The sequence below is a fragment of the Lissotriton helveticus genome, chromosome 2_1, assembly GCF_964261635.1.
Source record: "Lissotriton helveticus chromosome 2_1, aLisHel1.1, whole genome shotgun sequence".
In the NCBI taxonomy this organism is placed as follows: Eukaryota; Metazoa; Chordata; class Amphibia; order Caudata; family Salamandridae; genus Lissotriton; species Lissotriton helveticus.
The window spans coordinates 1,195,431,703-1,195,453,683 of NC_136059.1; the positions used below are offsets into that span (position 1 = coordinate 1,195,431,703).

General features: G+C 45.4%; 1 protein-coding gene across 1 annotated transcript in view; it reads right to left on the minus strand.

The window, feature by feature from the left end:
• Window positions 1-21,981, minus strand: part of BANK1 (B cell scaffold protein with ankyrin repeats 1) — a 2,434,538-nt gene that overhangs the window by 451,073 nt on the left and 1,961,484 nt on the right. Inside the window, exon 10 of the mRNA XM_078676074.1 lies at window positions 2,272-2,541. Within this exon, the coding sequence (XP_078532200.1) occupies window positions 2,272-2,541 (270 nt within the window). The remainder of the gene's footprint in view (window positions 1-2,271; window positions 2,542-21,981) is intronic.

The following is a 21,981-nucleotide window of genomic DNA, read 5'->3' on the forward strand; positions in this document are numbered from 1 at the left end:
GCAATTCTGCAATTAGTGTGGCACCAGTGCTTAATTTGAGCTGGTGGTTTCCGGTGCTCAGCACCAGCACCTAATTGCCAGCCCTGGGGCTTATGACAGTCTGCCACATGGTGGCGCTGTCTGGCTAATTTAGGTATTGGCACAACAACAGCTGCGTGTGATGGTTAGTAGCTATGTGTGTACGGTCATTGCCAGCTGGTAGTGGCAATGTGCGGTGCAAGCTGCAGTGGCCTCCCGACGAGAGCCCCGGCACTTATTGGCTTACAAATTAAGCACTGTGTGGCACGTATTTCTGTTGTCAGTGAAACCACAGAAGCCAGGCACGACTTAAAGCTACACATGCTGAGTCTGAGCCACGCAGAGGGCCCTCGTATCTTCCTCCACAGGCTCAGCGAGAGGGCAGCTGCAGTTCAGTGGCTGAAAGGAGCACAGCGATCATGCTCTTAATCAGATCTATTTGCTTTAAACATGTTTGGTAAACACTCCCTTGCACATCTACATATGTGAAGGGAGATTTTCTTCTTTCTCATGAAATGTATTAGTGGATCTCACATCAGATGTGGCGCCCCTTGTGGTTGCTTGTCAAAACACAGCTCCTTCCCTTCCAGTGGCGGTTCTTCCATGGGGGCGTTTGGACGCCGCCCCCCTGCTTTCTCGCCGTGCGAGAAGAAGGCAGAAACAAATGGTAGTTATTTATTTATAACTACCATTTGTTTCTGCCTGCCCTTCTCGCACGGCGAGAAAGCAGTCAGCAGAACTTCCTGGTTACTCGAGCCTCAGGGCAGGGGGGAGTGGTTTGGGGGAGTGGCTTTCCCACTGTTGTTAATACTGACTGTTTGGACAGCCTGAGAGGCGTCCAAATAGACAGTATTAGCAACAGTGGGCAAGCCGCTCCCCCAAGCCACCTCCCACTCTCCGTTCTGCAGGATGCAGACTAGGAGAAATGACGCGGTTAGGGCACCCGGCCGAAACAATCAGCGCCGGCTGCCATGGAGGGGAGGGAGGCTGCCTGCAGCCTTCAGTGACGAGAGCCCACACCACGTCAGACGCAGCGGCAGCATTCAAAATCCAGGACGGCGGGAGCAGTCTCGGGACTCGAGTCGGAAGTCAGCGCGGGAAGCCAAGGTAAGTTTTTTATAAGCTATCTTGGGACACCTTTTATTTCAGTGCTCGATGTGCTCCCGTGCTGAATCTTATTTATTTTCTGTTCACCAGTCTGACCCCGTTACCCTTTGGTTGTGCGTGCATCTGTTTGTCTCGCATTCATATTTATTTGGTTGCCGGAATGTGTGAGAGTAGTGAAACTGCCTAATAATAGTTATATAATTCTCTACAAGTACAAGATCACAGAAGCAGCAGCACAGCCATATGTTGGCCAGGCCACTTTTGTCGTCTGCTGCTGCCGCCTTGGTTGGTGTTTACTGTTGTGTTGCTCCCTGATATTACTGGCACGAATATCGACTACAGCTCAAAAGAGTCAGACAAATGAATGCAGTCTACCCGTGTAAAATAATAGCTACACCGTCACTGTGTATTTTCAAGTTAAAATTTGCCCCGATTTGCACATATTTATCTCGGGCCTCTTTTATTTTGGTGTCCGACATGCTCATGTGGAGCTTATCTATTTTGTGTTTTCCAGACCCTGATGTTGCTTGTGCGTGCCTCTGTTTTGCTCACATTAATGTTTGGTTGCCGGAATGTTGTGAAACTGCCAAATAATGGCCATAACATTCTCTACAAGATCATAGGAGCTGCAGCACCACCTAATGTAGGTCTGATTTGTGTTCTGCTTCTGCCAGCGGCCACCTGGTTTGGTGTTTACTTTTGTGCACTTGTTCCCTGATATTACTGCAAACACAGACAACCACAAATAACAAATGCATGCGGTATACCCTTGTAAATTCATAGCTACATCATCACTGCATATCTCTACTGTTTGCAAGCTCAAAATTGCCCCAATTTGCACGTCATTGTCATCAATCATGTAGGCCGGTTTTTAGTTATTCATTTTTTCGGTTTGCCAGTCTGAATAGGTAACCATGATGTTGTGCTTGCATCTGGTTTTACACCTCTTTTACCACTGGGCACTCAACCATTGACTTTTATGCCCTACCACTTTCAAATGCCACCAGCCGCCACTGTTCCCTTCCCTACAACACCACACAACACATTTACTAACTTAGAAGCTCCATATTTGCAATGTTCATTGGTCCCATTTGCATGACTGTTTTTCAAGGGCATAGCAGGCAAATACACATAAATAGACTCTACCTTGTGCTATGAATGGTTTGCTGCTGTCGCTGGTAGGAATTACACTGGGAAGTGGGCGTGGTGCAGGGGCGGGTGGTCTGTTGATGATAAAGGACTTTCGGCCTTTCCTTTTTTCTCCTTGGCCAGTGCTTAGTATATGGTCATACACATCATTGTTGCTGGCAAAGCTGTATGGATCCTCCTCCTCATCTTCCTCATCCTCCTCGTCTCTGTAGGCCTCTTGGTCCATCCACAGTTGTTCGCTCTCCTGTTTCAATTTCCAGCTTTGTTCTGTGTGATAGAGGCATGGAACCCATTTGAGTTTTTCATACATTTTTTCAGATACTTGCTACATTTCAGCCAATTCCCAGCTTTGTGGGGACCACAAACCCCAAAACAAAGAGAGCTCTCTCTTCACAAGATGGTGAACGTGCTTCAAGGCTTGGGCCCATATCTATAAAGCGTTTGTATTGGCATTGTGTGCCACGCAAGGCGAGGCAAGGACAATGCAAAGGCTCCAGTAATATTTACTAAGCGTGCAAGGCCTGATTTGCGTGGCCCTGTAAAAAAAATGAACACAAGGCAGCAACTTGCTCTGCATCACAGTACATTTCAACTTGGGAAGCATCTCACCAATGTATTTTGAAGCATTCAAATATTTACAAAGATTTTTATACCTGGGTATTCGTCAAAATGCTACGCCATCTCAAGTGATGTAAAACGAGGAGAAATATGTTTATTTCTCCTCGTTATTTCCTCTTTACATGTGTGCTGCATTCTACAGCACACACAGAAAGAGGAAAATGTCTTTAAGGATTGTTTGTGTGCAGGAAGGGGTCCCTTTCTGCACAAAAACAATCCAGGCTGTAATGCAGGCACCCTTGCCCTATGGTGCAAGGATGTCTGCATTGGCACTAGGATGCATACAGTGCGGCAGCGCAGGGACAGGGCAGAGATGCTCCATATCTTTGAAAATAAGAAGCATGGCTGCTCTCCCCTATTCACCCAACGCAGCACAGTGCTGAAACTTTGCTTGCTAACCTGCATTGCGTGAACGTTTAGTAAATGTGCCCCATTGTTTTGCTGGATGCAAAGGTATTGATGAAGGGTGCTCACTATGAGCAGTGCCAGAGTTAAATGGGGAAGTGTTTGCTTCATGTGCTCTCCATGCAGAGTGTTCTCCCTAGTAAGGTTTGCAATGACAGAGTCATCTGAGAGCGAGCGTGCAGTGCCAGGCTGCAAGGGAAAAGAGGTTAAGCAATATTGTAAAGATAAGAAATGCATAAACCATGAGTAAAATGTTAGAATTAATATCTGCCACTGGTCTAGGTCCAGACTGATTACCAGTGGCTGAGATTAATTCAAGCACTCCATCAATCGCTTGCTGTGCTCAGCGCAGGACCGGCTGTAGCGGGCATCAGGCATTTGCCTGGTAGGCTCTAAGGGTGAGGACCGGTTTTGGAGTGGTTTGGACCAGTTTTGTTACTGGGGGCGGTTTTGCAGTGATGCTGCAATATCGTCCCCTGGCAACAAAAGCAGCAGTGCTGGGGACCGGTTTTGTTAAGCAGCATGCTTTACACTTGCCCCCTCCCCCAGGGTGTGGGGTAGGGGCCGGTCCAACAAAATTGCCAGGGCTGCTTTGGGTTTCCAGTCTGTCCTTGGCTGTGTTGTGTAAGTGAGTCTTCAGAGGTAGGGCAGGTAAGCTCAGATGTGGGTCCAGAGATTGTTGTGTTGTTAGAATAGAAACATTCATGATTGTGCTTTGTTCTATGTAAGTTAGCATTCGCTGCACCATTTTCTATGTGGGCGCCATTTTGAGTTATAATCAAAACGAATCCTTCGTCATTTCTGAGAAGAGCCCTTTGCAGGGTTTCATTTCCCAGAGGCTGGGTTTCGATTCACTAATGAATACACTGTCCTTATTAGCGCATACCTTTCGGTCTAGATAGAGGCCTTCTCCCACTTGTCTAGAGGCGGGCACCGGCAGAGCGACCTTAAGTAGTAGATAGTGTGTGCCCGGCCTCAGAATCAAAACGCATTCTCTGTATTTCATTGTTTAGCTGCATCTGCTTGGAAAATTCCATTGTGGGCGCGCCTTCATAGGTTCTAAAATGTGCATAATGTATCTCTATGCTTGCTGATATCAGTCCCTCTGCAGCACTCCTAGTGATTGGGCAGACTGGGTGTACCTGAATAAACAGATATTGGCTTGTATTCTCTACTGTCTGACCAACTCTTCATTTGGTATGGAAGGCTGAGAGGTGGTCGCGAATGACCCGGGTGACCCGAATTGGGCTACTTCCTTCAGTGCCATAGGACTTAATTTACATGTCACTGATAAGACACAAGGCTGAAAATAGCCTAGGGTTGCATGTGTTCCTGGGCAGAGGAGACATGACCTATTAACTGGATTGGTACCTTTTTGGGGCCAAGATTGATTTCCATGTGACTGATCTGTGCTAGAATGATGCAGACAAACTATAATACAAATGGACTGGAATGCATGCCAGATTAATTACCAGTGGATAAGAATAATTTAATCATTTCATTTCATTTCATGAAGCTTTATTCGGTTCATATAATACAAATGACCATAAAAGCATACAGGCAAAAAACATAAAATTGGGTAACAATATACAGGTTAAAAAAGATAAAATACAGAATTTAAAATATCATACTTTTCCTCGAGTGGATGGATTTACATAGAAAAGTAGCAGTAAAAAAACATTTATCAGGAGAATTCACATTATAAATCAGCTTCATAGCCTCCTCAACATTATAGATACCATATTTTATAAACATTGGTTTCAGGTAGGCCACCCTGAGATTCATGAAAAGGGTACAGATTAACATAAAGTGCAATGTGCTTTGTTTAGAATGTCCATCACATTACACATTTGACTTCTTGTATTGTGAAAAATTGTGAAGCTCAAAAGGGAGAGTTGTAAAACTACAAGGAACAAGCAAGGCAAAGCAGGTGGAAAGTTATGTATGAGACGTAATGACGAAGGTGAAGTTCAGGCACACATATGACGAGGTTGGTAGGCCTCAAGACAAACATGGAATGAAGCTGCATCAATCCTTTGCTGGAGAAAACGGGGAATGGAAATTAGGAGAATTTCTTGAAGTGTATTGTAGCGTTATATAGCACTTCATACCCTGTTGGGGATTGCTGAAGACCATTATCGAACTGGTAGAATGCTAACCGATTGGTGAGCTCACAGTTTGCACAGTTTTATTGGTGCTGAGATCTTATGGAGGAAGAGGATGTGGCTTAAAGGGCTAGAGCGGGTGACTTTGAAGTGGGGGAACCAGGTTTGAGTCTGGCGGGAGGCTCAAGCATCCTGTGATTCTGGACGAATTACGTAATCTCACTGTGCCAAAAAAAAAAAAAAAGTGTCTGTCTGTAATGCTACTGGTGCTCATGTAAAAAAAAAGAAGAGTTTTGGTGTTGTGTGCGGGTGACCAAAGATGTGCTCACATTTTATTTTGGGGGACAGAGCCTTGCAATATGATGGAGGAGAAGGTGTGAGACATAAGTGTGCAGCTTATTATGCCCTAGTTCCTGTGTTATTTTCATAGTTTCTACTATGCTTTCAGTATTTATTTCATGTTGCCTGCAGTAGAGTCAACCACCCTGGGTGGAGGAGAGGCAGAATGAAAAGAACAAGCATTTGTAATAAATAGGTATTGCATTTGCAAGAGTTTGAGCTATTGGCAAATTCTATAGCTTAAACTCTTGCAAATGCGAGATCTATGGCATTGCAAATATTTGTTTGTTTACTAGCGTCCAAGCGGCTCTTTCACATTCATGGAGGCCACGCCCCTTTATTTAGACAACCACTTTTAAAGAAATGGGTGTGGCCGACATTAAAGTGAAACCATGGCATGGGGTGCTTTGACAAAAAAAGCATCTGTTTATCAAGTTGACAAACAGATTTTTTTTGTAAAAGTGTCCATGCCGCGCTTTCACTTTAATGGCGGCAGCGCACCATTCTTTAGACACGGCTTGTCTAAAGAAAAAAGCGGCCCCCATGAATGTGAAATCGCTGCATGGGCGCTAGTAAACAAAAATAAATAATTAGGCGCGCCCGCTGTACTATAAGCAGACCGCACTGCTAAAATAAAGAAAAAAAGAAACGCTGCAGCTAACAGTTAAAGCAGACCGCCATTAGTAAATAAAATAAAGGAGGGAAGTGGGCTGCGACATAGTGGGTTGAATAGAGGCAAATCATTAAACAAAATAGTGCTCAGAGCCAAGATAAAGCAGACCGAGTAACAAGACAGGTAAAAGGTCCAGCAGTGGTGGCTGGTAATTGGACATTCTTAAAAAAGAACCCTCTGCTCTGGTGACAGGGCCAGATAAACACGAAAACATTTTTGAGGGAAGGTGATGAAAAAATACCGTTTTGGTTTTATACTGAAAAACAACAGGAAGTGAAGTCCAGCCTATATAAAGAAAAGATTAAGAACCAGGGGGCAAGAAGGCAGCAATAATGGTCGGAAATCGCTGGACTGGGGGTGGTCTGTGCATAGATACAAACAGCTGTCACTGGTCAGTTTCTACAAGATAACAATGGTACAGATAAGTCACTGCCTCCGATGGGAGTGGACGTTGTATGATTTTGTATTCTATCTGAATCCATCTTTCAAATTAGAGAAGAACAGATACTGAGCACCTGACAGCACTGGTGTTCATCAATGTGTGAATGAAGGTATATCAGGCAGTATCATGCACACCTGCATTGGTTCAATGCAGAGTTGAGCGCCTTTTTTCTTGTATTTGATTTGCAGGGTCTAAACCATATATATATTTAAATCTGGATTTCTCAGAGTAAATGCACCCCTTACAGACAGCAAAGAATAAGCCCCGTTACAACCATGCACAAACATGCACTAAGAGGTAAAACAAAGCCTTAACATAAGAAAATACAGTTAGATACCCATTTACAGGCCGATTTGTGCAAAGTGAAATAAGAAAACATGGATAAATCATGGCTTCCCCACTTAAATTGTGTGATTTTGTGCATTTGATTTCACAAAAACGTTGTCTTCATTATTAGCGTATGACACTTTCAATTATTTTAGTTCCCCTAGTACAAAACCATCACTTTTAATAAGTACTTCCTAGTGCCACACGTTAAAGAAATAGACTTTTTTTTACATTTTGAAGACACTGCCATATTTTACGTGGTTTGTTGTATGACTTACTTAGCAAATATTTTCAGGGCTCGGCTCTTGCACGAGCTCAAAGATCCGAGCCAGACCATTGCTCGGCTCTGGGCCGGTTCCCCGTGGTCATTCGTCTGCTCGCCCACCTCTAGAAGTTACCATAACAGGCAGGTTCGGTCGGGCGGATTTTCAGCTTGCGCAGTAGCTGGCTTGCCACTGTTTTGACCTTTAGAGGGCGCTCTGATGCCACTAACGAAGGGCGCTTCCACCAGGGAGCAGCCCACATCCACAAAGCAGAACTCTGCCTGCAACATTCCCCGGCACTCTCGCACGGATGACTCACCGCGGTTTTTATTATTAATATTAGAGATGAAGCTATCGTCTCAGCTTCCGCGAGAAGGATCGTGTCAATGTGATTTCCCTTGCTTCGAACGGCAACATATATGGCAGGAGCATGCTGCGCGTGTCAAACAGATGTTGTGTTGTCTATGAACCGGAGAGCGCGGCCTCCTTCCTGTCATAAACTCTTGGACCAAGGCCAGGCTAAGAACTGGATTACGGAATACTCACAGCTGTCCCTTCGCGTCATTTCTAAACGTTGAGAATGTGTGTAGATCGTAAGCGAGGGGAGGAGAAACAGGTGGGATGGAAACAAGGACGTCAATTCAAGGGATACCGGAAGTGACAAAACACACCCTTTGACACTCTCAACCCGCACGACATCATAGAGACTCATCTATTTCAGGCCTCCTAATTGTTGCTGTATGGTCAGGAAATGCAGAAGCTACAATTAGCAAACAGTGCTCTACTAAGCCATGTTTACTTTGTGTTCCTCCTGCTGCCTTCAGGGCCACTGAGAGTGGGGCGAGCATCAGGGGTACCAGAGGTAAAGCCAGGAGGCAGTAGTTCCAGCTATCCCTTGGTGCCTCTAATTGACGCCCATGGCAGAAAAGGTAATAATATACACTTGGTAAGATATGCTGCCATATCCGTTTTAAACACCATATTTATGAGTTTTGTAGTGGAGGGCAGTACAGCAAGCCACCTTACTGTGCGGTGCTCTGCGTCACAGGGAAAGGGAAGAAATGCACTGTATTTATCCAATACGTCTCATTCCTTTCTATGTGTGCTGCACAATGCAGCACACATAGAAAGATGACAAAACGAGAAAAAACATATTCCTCCTAGTTTTGCCTCTCCTGGGGAGGTGTATCTTTTTGGCGTATTTCCAGGTTCACCAGGTTCGGCAAGTCTGGAAATGCGTCAAAAACCATGGGAGTTGCGTGGGAACACCTGTGGAAGGCCCCTCTTGCGCAGAGTAATGCAACACAGCGTTTTGGGCTGAATTGCATTACTCCAGATTTTATAAGCCATTCAAAGCCACACAAAGCCTTGGGTGCAAGAGCGATGCAAACCAGGTCATAAATATGGCCCTTGTTGCTTTTAATGTTCAGACACTGCTGCTAAACTCTTATAACTTTAGAGTCTAAGAATGGGGTTTCCATTTCTTTATTTTTTCATTTCTTCATATGTATTTGCAATTGGAGTTAAAGTGGAATATCTACTTAGATTTATTTGTGAAAAATGCTGCAAGCATTTCTTTTATTCAGCTCACTACTAGGACTTCGTTTCTGAATGATGCCCTTTATTTTTGGTACAACACATGTGGGCTTCAGTGGTTTGGGAGAGGCAGTTTTTACTTAGTTAAAAATAAAAGTAGTAGTCAAGAAAGCAGCTGCGTCCGGCACAGGTAAGCGTGGTGAGGCGGGGTGTGGTGGGATTTGGGGGAAGTCGAAAGACGACAAATAGGTATAATTAAATAAATAAATAATACATATTCCCTCGTCTGTCAGCTTTTCCCCTTGCCGAGCCCTGCGCCGCTCACGGCGCTTACCTGTGCCGGCCGCTGCTGCAATAAAGTGAATGTCCAGTTAGCTCTCTACTTTAACCCCTTCACTGCGGCGGCTATTCCGCCGCAGTGCTAAGGGGGCGGGGCGGCCCCGCGGCGGCCGCATGCTGGTGACGGAACCGCTCCGTCACCAGCCGCGGTTGCGCTGTGCTCATGACGGAGCGGTTCCGTCACGGCCCCACCCGCTCAATGGAACGCTCAGCGCAGGCGCGGAATCCGCGCCGCGCAGGCGCTCCGAGCGGGACGTGACGGAACCGCTCCATCATCAGCACAGCGCGACCGCAGCTGATGACGGAGTGGTTCCGTCACCAGCAGGGGAGGGGTTAAAAAAGAGTTGAACCGTATTGTCATATGTAAAACTATACTACACATAGAATTAGGGTAAACATAGAAGACGAGGAGTGCCTAGCACATTCTGTGCTAGAGAACTGACCCCAAATGGTATCCCAGCTCCTGGGCACTAAGCACCAGAAATTACCTTCACATTGGGCCTTATGTCCCATGTTATCCTATGGAGAAATACTTTGCTCTATATCAGTGGTTCTTAAACTTTTATTTCTGTTGACACCTTAGTTAATCATTACTGGAACCCAGGGAGCCCCACTGAAACAGTGGAATCTGGGCACCCCCACCGAGACATTACTAGAAGCCAGGGCCCCAGCCTAAGCATTTTTGTGGATTTGAACACAAAATAATAGAAATAAAATACAGAAACAAACATTCATCAAACAAATGCACACATGATTACATCTTTTAATTAATTCACAGATATATATAAAAAATATTTTAATGGGAAAGGTGGAGATTTTCAAAATTCCATTGCAGCCTCTCAATATCCATTTTATATTGTTTTTGATGCAATTGCACTTGTTCTAAGGATCAATCTGAGGATGTTTACATAATTTTTAGCTTCAAATTTCAAATTCCTTCACATTTATAGAACGTTTTACATTTTTCATTTTTACATGTTGCTTCTTAATTTATATACACTTTATTAATGTGTTAATATGATTAAATTGTTTAAGCAGTAGTGGATCCCCTGAATAGACTTTGCAGACCCCAACATGTCCCCAATCCGAAGGTCATGAACCACTGCTCTATTACGACATTATTTGGCCACTTGAGTTTACCTAGGACATTGACTCTATTCCTTCTGCAAATTCTATGATGTCATTGGCTATCCACCCAGCATTGTTGTGGACTCACACTTAAAGAGTACTGAGATCTTTATGTTTATCCATTTTACTTGTCTTATGGGAGAGCCACCTGTCGGGCATGGGCCTAGAAATAAGCTGTGCGAATGCTGGTGTGGTGGATACTGCTAATGTGCTTGCGCTGGTTCTTGCCCCCCAGTTATACTAGAATATTGTACATTGCTAATTGCTACACTACACAGACATAAAGTGGAGCCCTTATGCCCCCTTCTTATATATACTGCCTCTAGAGGATTTGTGTAAGTACTGAGCTAATAGGCATGTCACTAACAAAGACCTGGTGATAAAAACACTCCACCAAATCGTAATCCAAGGAGCAGCATCCTACCTCTTAGGAAGAGTGCAGAAGGTCATCCTCCCTCCCTACTCCTCGCTCCCTAAGAACTTCATCTGTGGTGTACCTCAAGGCTCATTCCTCAGCCCAATCCTCTTTCAACGTATACATTGACACCCCTGACCAACATCTACAAGAGCCATGGACTCAACATAATCTCCTATGCCGATGACACCCAACTCATCCTCTCCATAACTAACGTCCCAATGACCAACAAGGACAGGTTCCAAAGATGCATAAGACATTGCTGTCCGGATGCAGAACAACTGTCTCAAACTCAACACTGACAAAACAGATGTACTCACTTTTGGGAAAGGCAAAGATATCCTCTGGAACAACAAATTGTGGCCACTTGAGTTGGGCCCAAACCCACCAAATATGCCTGCAGCCTCGGCATCATCAATAACAGTCAGCTATCCATGAAGAAGCAGGTGGGCGCCATCTCCTCCGCTTGCTTCCTCACCCTCCGAATGGTCAAGAAGGCCTTCAGATAGCTCCCACCCAACACCAAGCGAAGGGTCACACAAGCTCTCGTCACCAGCAGATTAGGCTACGGCAACTCCCTGTACGTAGGAAAGACCGCCCAACTCATGACAAAACTTCAGACTATCCACAACACAGCAGCCAGACTTATCCTCAATCTCCCCAGACGGACTCATATCACCCCTCACCTCAAGAAAGTCTACTGGCTACCAGTCGCGAAGAGATGCCAGTTCAAGCTGCTCACCCATGCTTAGAAGGCACTACACAACGAAGGACCAGCGTACCTCAACAATCAAATTAATTTCCATCAACCTACCAGGAAACTCCGCTCTAAATTCCTCTCCCTAGCAACCACCCGACGCATCTGCCAGACAAACAGTGAAGGTCTTACAGCTAAGACTTCGCCATTGCTCCTGCAGTTCATGAAAGAACTCATGACCTGGATGTTGAACCAACAGGAGACCAGGCAGCATCTTCTCCCGGCACCTTGAGACTCTCACGGGTGATGCAGCTATTCTCTACAAATCTTGATTGATTTACTGAGTGAGAGAGTGGCTAGAAGGTAGACTGCCTGCTACGGTTGCCTTAAGCTTGAACCGCACATTGTTAGACTCTGTGTTAGTAGTTGACACTAACTGTTATTTTAAGCCCCCAGAACCTTTCTGATGGTTGTCACGGTGGAATTATATCATTGACAATAGGAGTTATTAGTGAGGGAGGAGAGTAGGCAAAGAATGGAATGAAAGTTGGATATTTACAGCATGTTTGATCCATCTACCGTTGAAACATCGGGTACTCTATGGGTCAGCGTAGTGAGTAAGTATTATTGTACCACATTTCATTGCTGATCAGTAGACTGTGAGGTGTAATTGTTAGGCTATGAGCATGCCAGCCAATACCAACAAACCAGTAGCCTGACTGATGTCCTGGAAAGTCAGCGGACTAAACAATGGCCAAAAGGCTTGGGAGGTCATAGCCCATTTAAACAGGCAGCACCCAGCACCTACTTATGTGAGGTAGCCATACTCATTTAGAAGATTGGTCCCTTCTAACATATCCAAACATTTGCGGACTCTGAGCGTCGCTACAAAATAGTGCAGGACTGTCTATCTGATGCGCACGTAATGATCATTAACATAAACGGCCCCAATGAAAAGGATTCACATTTGTGTTTTTGTGGTGTTGAAATTTGTCACTGCATACCAATATGGGAGAAGGGGATTTCAGTAGCATCTTCCACACCTGACAGGGCAAAGTGTAAACTATGCTGAGACCCTCAACCACAATCAGCTAAAACTCTACTTGTATAATGACTCAGCAATATGTTCTTCATTTGTGGCCTCTAGGGCACATTAATGAGCAGTCATACACTTGCTACTCATTGATTCATGATATGATATCCAGTATCAAATCCTGGCGGACATTGTGGAATATCTGCCTATGGGCAGAGGCATTTTTTGATTCACTGTTCAAAGCAGAGGTATGGCAGTTGATTGCTGAACGCTTTGAGATTTGCAAAGGATTGATAAACAGCCCTGGCACAATATGGGAAGCTGTCAAGCCTTATATAAGGGGGATATTTCTCCGAACATTTTGCCATTCTCAAAAATATACAACATCATTGTGGGAGGCTAGAGGAATAGATGCATAGGTTAGAACCTGCTTGTGTGCAAGAGAAGCAAAAGAGTACATTGGTACATTCCAATTCAAACGAGCAAGCTTTTGAGAGAAGTATAATGTAAAAAATGTTTACAAATAAAAATATTAAACTCAGCCAGACATTATGGAGGGGATGAATGCCTTGGGAGAGATGTTAGCTCACTTCCTGCACCCACAAAGAGCACCGGAAGGGGTTATGATGGTTGTTTACAATAGTAGACAGGCCTGTGACTAGCATCCTGACATCCTCAGGGCCTTTTATAGACTAATATACTAATCTATATACTTCCAAGGTCTCCCACCTATAGCTTGACACCCTTGCCTCCTTTATAGGATCACACTAGCTTGTCTGCAGATCCACAAGAGAGAAGACCTCTGCTCCAACCACTCTTGTCTAGGAAATACTCAATGCAATAAAAGTGATGCCAAGCAGCAAAGCCCCTGGTAACAACAGGCTAACAGCTGAGTTTTATAAAGAATATGGTGATACCCTAGCCCTGCATATGCTCTGCATATTTAAGGGAGTGAAAGAGAATGCCTTACTCCTCACACTCCATGCAAATCCATTATTCTAACCCATCTCAACCCTGACAAAGATGCATCATGATGCTCCTCCTATAGAACCCTTTGCCTTCTTAACACAGATGGTAAAATACTATGGAAAACTATCACAAAGTGTTTGCTACCTTACATGTCTGGTCTGGTCTTATCTGGACAAGCAGGCTTCATCCCTGATTCTCAACGCGAACAAGTGAACAAACCCTTTACCTTTTACACCCTGAGCTGAAAGCAGTGGTAGTTTTATTAGATGTCAAAAAGGTCTTTGACTCACTGGGCTGGTGATAGCTGGATTATAGGGTGGATATTACTGCAAAATTCCTTGCCACAGACCGAGGTTAGGGTGAGGAACATAATGGCACAACCCATTACCATTTAGAGAGGATCTTGCCAATACTGCCCTTTGTCACCTCTGCTCTTCGCTATTGTACTTGAACTCGTTGCATATTTGCTCAAGGAGTGCTATGTAACTAGTGGGCTGCTATTTCTACTTTGCAGATGACATACTATTATATGTTAAAGTACCTGAGCAAAATCTATCTCCTATCCTAAGAGAGATTATTAGATTCGCGTGGACATTCATCGTTCTGGTGTCATTGAAATAAATCTGATATAATAGTGCTGACATGCACTGCTCCAACATTTTGTGTGGCATTTCTGCTGCAATGGAAAGACACGGACTATATGTACAATGTGAGACAGATGTAGAGATCCGGGACAATTATGACGAGATATTAAATAATATTCAAAACTTAGTCGAGGAATGGATATTGTTACCCCTACCTATGGTAGGTTTGACTGCGCTTAACAACATGGTGATCTTATGGAAAGTGCTGTACCTTTTTACGAATATTGCCATACCTCCCTGAAAGACATTTTTTCAATCAAGCAGGCTGGCATTGCTAATTTAAGCAGACATCGGAAGGTAAGCAGCACTGTCTAAAATGGAAGACTCTTGACACTGTTATATTATGGAGGTGGCCTTGTTGTGCTTGACTTCGAGCTTGACTTTTCTGCCACAAAGGTGCAGTATGGGGGGGCGTGGCCATAATGGTGGCAAGGTAGGAGCGACCCAGTAGAGCTCCTCCATACAGCACTGCTCAACATCACTGTGTCACGCAACACAGAGTCCTCGCCCCCCTAGGACACCTTCTGAGCCTGGGTGAACATGGCGAAGCCTTAACAGAGACGCTTGAGCTCCGGGTGGAACGAACAACTGGAGGTGCCTGGTGAGTGAGTGACGGGGCCTTAGCCTATGTGACACACAAGCGGAGCCACAGGACCTGAGATCCTCCGAGGAAGAATAGGGTGACCTGCGTCAGCTCTCTCTGCACCACACTTAGTGCCGGCGCTGCACAGGTTGATCCTCTGCCCAGCGGCACACAGGGTGGAGCTGGTGCAGGAGATCCGACACCTGAGGCCACTGGGTAGCCGTGCCCGCATGCAGTGGACCAGTATGTGCCGCATAGATTGAACTTCCACTAGACCTCCAGGGATTGGCAGAGAGCTGCATGGTCGGGGGAGAGACCCCAGTGAACATTAGAAAAGCGCCGGCGTGGCTGGTGGAGCAGCATGGAGACAGATGACCCACAAAAGCAGGACCAGGGCGGGGACGGGGCTGCACTGTCATAGCAATAAGAGGCCTCCACTAGACTTCAAGCCAGGGTGTTGCACCTCTATACCCATCCTGACTCTTCCAGTATTCCCGTCTACATGCATCCAACAACAGGGCACCCAGCCTTGTCGAGAAACCCCACTTCAGCCACAGGGTCCGGGCGAACACCATTGACTGCAGCATTAGAACCACAGCAGGGGCCTATGGATGGGGACATGTCACTCAATCCACCTGGGCTTTCTGCGCAGCCTGGCCCATCCCAGGGCACTTCATCGCGCATCATAATGGCGGCCCATGAAACCAAAAAGGATGCCTCTGCAAATGACTTGCTCACCAAGGTAGCCGCACGTAAACCACCCCTTTCGCCTGATCTTTGTCTGGGACAAGGATACTGGGGTGATCCGATCCATGGAAGAGGGCAACTCGATCTTGGGCCCGCCCGCCCGCCCATAAAGACGATCCGGGCGGCAAGTCCCTGGCATGAGATTGCCCACCCAGTGGACCTCCCAACAGACGAATTCCACGCTCTGCAAAAAAGGGCATTCTCAAACCAACCCAGGATGACAGTTGCCAGGAGCACACAGACCTCCTCCAGGAGTTCCAGAGTCATGATGCCAAACAAGACCAGACATTGGATTAGCCTTCACACACACACATCCTCAAACAGCTGCCCAGCGCCGCCTGAAGGTCACCTGAAAGGACCCAGAGGCCAGGCCGCTATCCCACCATGCAGGCGCAACTGATGACACAATAGATCCTTTTACAGACCTGGATGGAGGGATTGCCAAGCACCCTAATATTGAAAACTCCCTCTTTCCGACTGATGCCATGACTCACCCTTTAGTGTTAGTGTGGACTTTCATGGAGGGAGTAGAGGCCTCCCCAGTTAAGTCTTCCCACTCCTACTCTTAGGGTACTATTTCCTGCTGTTGTCCTAGTTTGGACGCACGCTTGTGCTGCACCCCACATCCAGAGTTACTCCTGAGCGCTACCCCCAGCATCATCTCACCTACCCCACATGGTTAATGTACTGAGCCTCAACGCTAGAGGCTTTAACACCCCTGCAAAAATACTGACCCTGTTGTCCTTTTTAAGAGACGCCAAATATGACATTGCGTTACTCCAGGAAACACACCTCCTTAAAAAAGATTGAGGTTCCTGCTGGTTTGACAGGCAAGAAAGCAGGCATAGCATTACTGCTAGCCAGCACATTCCAAGGAGGAATTACACAAATCTAAGGACAAATCTCAGGGAGGCTCCTCTCTCTACGACTAACAGTAAATCCCGACACATTCACACTTAACCCTGTGGGCTTGGAGGTCGCAACTCCAGACCAGGAGATAGTTATGAGTGGTGACTTCAACTAAGTCCATGATAATTCCATGGATAGGTGGAGACTAAGCAGGGCAAGTGGGTGGGCTCTCTCAAACACAGTGTTACAATGGCTCCAGGATGTAGGCCTCACTGACGCCTGGCACCATATGAATCCTAAGTCTAGAAGCTACACTTTCTTTTCAGTCTCACACCAAACCTACGCTTGGATAGATCATGTTCTAGTCTCCACAGGCATACTTTGGGTTGTAGCCCAGACAGATATCCGAGTGGCGACCCTGTCCGATCACTCATCTATTACGGTGACCTTCCATATGCTGGGCCCATTCAACCCCTACTGTCAGTTGTGCCTGAATGATAAATTACTCCCCTATGATTTTATTAAGGCAGAGAACCAAGAGGCTATACGCCACTTCCTCCACCAAAATGATATGCCCATTTTTCCAATTATCCTCATTTGGGAAAAACTGAAAGTTGTATTGTGAGGGACATTCCTGGCCATCTCCACAAGCCTCAATAAAGAGAGGCCGGAGAAAAGGACTACTCTAGAGTACAATGTGAAGGCGTTAGAGGCCAGCCATCTCCAAACAGGCACTCATAAAGGATGTATGACGTTACAACGCATACTTTTACAACGCATACCATTACAACGAATTTTTTACAACGCAAAAACTTTTACAACGCATACCATTACAACGCATGTTTTTACAACGCAAGTACCTTTACAACGCATACCATTACAACGTAAGTATTGGTAAGTAATTTTTTTTTTTTTTAATTAATTGAAATTAATATAATTTAATTTAATTTAATTTAAGTTAATTTCATTTTATTTTTACCCTGTACCCCTGTACCCCAAATTTAATTAAATTAAATAAAAAAATTTTTTTACCCTGTACCCCTGTACCCCAAAACCCCAAAATGACCCTGAACCCTAAAAATACCCCTGTACCCCAAAAACCCCAAATTGTCCCTGAACCCTAAAAATACCCCTGTACCCCAAAAACCCAAAACTGACCCTGTACCCTAAAAATACCCCTGTACCCCAAAAACCCAAAACTGACCCTGAACCCTAAAAATACCCCTGTACCTAAAAAACTGAAAACTGACCCTGAACCCTAAAAAAAACCCTTTACCCAAAAACTGAAAACTGACCCTGAACCCTAAAAATACCCCTTTATCCAAAAACTGAAAACTGACCCTGAACCCTAAAAATACCCCTTTACCCAAAAACTGAAAACTGACCCTGAACCCTAAAAAAAAACCCTTTACCCAAAAACTGAAAACTGACCCTGAACCCTAAAAATACCCCTTTACCCAAAAACTGAAAACTGACCCTGAACCCTAAAAATACCCCTTTACCCAAAAACTGAAAACTGACCCTGTACCCTAAAAATACCCCTTTACCCAAAAACTAAAAACTGACCATGAACCCTAAAAATACCCCTTAAAAAAACCCAAACATATAAACATTTTAATATAATTATATACTTACGTTGTAATGGTATGCGTTGTAAAGGTACTTGCGTTGTAAAAACATGCGTTGTAATGGTATGCGTTGTAAAAGTTTTTGCGTTGTAAAAGTTTCGTTGTAATGGTAGTGCGTTGTAAAAGTTGCGTTGTAAAGGTTGTTTCCCCTCATAAAGCATGTAGGCAGCTGATGCTGGCTAGAAAGCAGATCAATGCACGGGACTGGGATAGAGCAGAGTACGTTCTTCTCCACACTAAACAGCAATACTTTGCAGGTGGAAATAAGGCAGGCCTCCTGCTCACCCAGAAACTTAAGGAGGAATCCAGAGAAATAGGTATCGGCAAGGCCCAAAGGGCCACAGTGCTTTCAAAGAAGCAGAGATCGCTCAAACATTTTACACCTACCTGTACACAGCAGAAGTGGACTCGGGAAAGATCCTCCAATTTCTCTCCTCGATATCCCCCATTAGACTACCCTAGGGCCTGCCATAGGCCAGAGGAGGCCCTGACAGTTTATCTAGGCTATAACCTGGTAAGGCCCCAGGACCTGACGGCTTCACCCCAAGCTTTTGTAAACTATTTGGACCCCAACTAGTGCCTTTCCTCGTACACCTCTATAACTCATTCAGCGAGTTGGGCATGCTCCCTGCAAGGATGAGAGAGGTTGTGATTACCGTCCTCCCTAAATAAGGTAAGGATCCTAAGCTATGCTCCTTATATCGAACGATTTTGCTTTTGAATGCCGATGCCAAGCTTTTTACTTGTATTGTGGTGGCACGCCTGTACCCATATATGCAGGCGCTGATAGACCCTAACCAAAAAGTCTTCATCGTCGAAAGGAGCTGTAGTGACAACACCAAGAGACTCCGGCACATAATAGAAAAAGTCACTAGGACATGAGTCCCGGCATTGCTTCTTTTTGTTGACGCCGAGAAGGCTTTCGACCAGGTGCACTGGCCGTTCCTTTGAGTGTTGCAGCATGCGACGCTGGGACCTTGCCTTTTCAAATGGGTCTGGAGTGGCTATTCCGATCCCGTCACCCAGGTGAAGGTAAACAACTGTACCTCTAGACCATTTGCAGTACCACAGGATGACCCTCAGATTTGCCCCCTGTCTCACCTCCTTTTTGCCCTCTATGTGAAGCTGTTTGCAGAATGGATACAGGCAAGAGGACAAATTAAAGGCATCTGCTTTGGTGGCCAATAAATTGAAATAGCCGTCCACGCCGACCAAGACTGTCCCAGCCCCGAACCGCCATCCAAGAGCTCATGAATGAGCCAGAAGCTAGATGGTCTCTGGAGTCAAGGTAAATATAAAAAAAAACAGGCCCGCAGCCTGACTTTATAACACAAAGGACAAAGAGCACATCAGTCATCATGTCCCACACACTGCAAGGCTTGCAAAATGGAAATCCATCTCCCCAAGTACGTGTTGGTATAATTGTGGCCAATCGGCAAAATTACCCGACTGCTCTGGAGATTCCTCAAATTACAGAGATACTGGGAAGTGGTACTTAGAGACGTTGCAGAGATATTTGAGTCTGACATCTGCCTCTTTCCTAGCTATACGTTGCCGGGTCTCCAGAACCTGTTGACCTACCCCTTTTGGCCAGACACAGGGAGAGCGATATGATGGTTCTCACTGTGGCCAGACAAGTTATTGCTTCTGGGGCAATGGGGCAATGACACCACACCAGCCCACTCAGATTGGCTGCACAGGCCCTAGGATACAGTGGCAATGGAGAAACTCACAGCCTCTGTGGAACGTGTGATGCCAAGCTGTGATAAAATGTGGGGACCATGTCTTCGCTTCTTGGCTCAAGAGTATCTAGAACTCACCTACCCCCCACTATCTCTGGGTGCTCCGCCTAACAAAAGGCCCACTCTGACACATAGGCATCTTGGACTGTACCCAGGCCTCCTGAACAGTTACCCTTGTTTACTGGAGTATTCCCTGCAGAGGTACAGATTCCTGATTAAGACCACAGGACTCATCACCCTTCTTTCTACTCCCAATTTCTCTCCATCCTCTTTGGTCTGTCACCTTTCCATCCTTTCTCCCTCTACTCTCCCTTCATTCTTCCCGATACTCATCCTGCCTCACCGGCCTCTGGATGTAGGTAAATAAAATACCAATAAATAAATTTGAACCACAAAGGTGTAGTATGCTCACTTCTGGTACCATAAAGCTACAATGCAACCGCATTTTGAAAACAAAAAGGGAGACAGCAAAGCTACGTCCTTTAAATGCAGTCCAAGCAAACAAACACCCCAAGCACAGAAAATGTGTTTATGTAGTAACCCCTATGAATTAGACTTGACATTGTTTATCTAAGTTGTACATTGTCACTATTCTATACCCACGTGATTCGCCCGTAATACACAACTTACGTAAAAATGCCTATATGAAAATTTAAAAAGGACAAGACTGGAGCACTGCATGATGGGAAATTTGCATTTCAAATCAATATCCTAGTTTAAGGCTCCTGGTAAAATAAAAGCACTTGATGTTTTTATTTTATTTTAATATTTTTGTCAACACAACATGCCATGGGCTTCCTATCCAACACGTCTCCTAGAACCACAGAGTTACCCTCTCCTCAAGCAGCTGCTCTGTACCTCCAGTCCTCAACATCTTGTCATCCGTATCCACAGAGGGGTGCTGAAGGTAAGGCAATGGAAATGCCTCCCAGCAGATGCCAGTGGGATGCCACTTTCAGGACCCCACTGATGGATAAGCATTGGCAATTCTCCTGGTTGCAAACAAAAATGGTCTCATTAAACAGCAGACATGTGGGCTGGTTTCGATTTTGGCAGAGAGGGTAATCCATTGCAACAGAGACGGGGTGTCCTCTCCACAAACTGAAGGTTCTCATTTACAGACAGGCAGACCTTTTTCATGTCAGCCACAGAGACCGCTCTGTTGCTGCAAAACTCCTCCGACAGAGTAGGGGCCGGCGCAGGTTTGGCCATTCGGCTGCCCAGTTTACAGAAACCGGTCCTCGGAAGCTTGTTTCCGGTCCAGGGAAGGCATGGCTTGGCAGTTCGGGCTGGACTGTTCCCATGAGGCACAGGGTCAGACTGATTTGCATATAGCCATGTCTGAACTGGGGTGGCAGAGTGGGCTAAAGAACGGTGATGGATCAAACCCAGATCTTTTGACTGGGTGTGAGTGTTTGATTGGTTCAGATGCTCCGTCCATTACCACCCCCTTTTGTACCACAGTTTACAATGGGCAGTTGAATGGCAAGTTTTTACACTCCCGCAAAAACCTTCTCCTATGGTCTGGCGGTTGACCCCGAATATTTACACTATTGTTGTTCAGTAGCTGACTTTAATCATAGAACTTCGCTATGCCCGCGAGATGCAGGGAGACAATATGTATCACCCTTTCAATGATCACAGATTACTTATTGGTATGTTGCAATGTGGCACTTGATGGCGAAAAGGATGGTGGCTGTGCTATAGGGATGAGGCTCAATTCCAACAGTGAGAGAATGCTTTAGAAACAAGCATTTGCAATGCAATAGGTTTCGCAGTTACGCAAGTTGGAGCTATAGGCATTGTAAATGGCTACCCCGTTTATTTTGGTATTGGTTTTTAAAACATAATAAAAATACATTTTGTCATTTACAATGGCAATAGCTTAAACTTGCGTAAATGCGAGACCTATTGCATTGCAAATGCTTTTTAGCAATGTTGTAGCAAGGTTGCCATTGGTCCCAATGCCAACAAGGAAAAGGGGCACGGTTGGCAGCAGAAGACAGCCAATGACGAGGCTGAGCTCCTGCGCAAACCTTTTATAAATAATTCCCGTTCACTGTATATGTTTACGGAATTAAGCAATTTGTTCCCCAATCTATTTCACGTGGGATCGCAATATGCACTGTGCGCATTACCCAGAGGCATATCTATCAGGAGTGAAGCAGGTGCAGTGACACCGGGGCTCAGCAGTATAAAGTGCCCGTTGCCCCCTGCTTATTGTT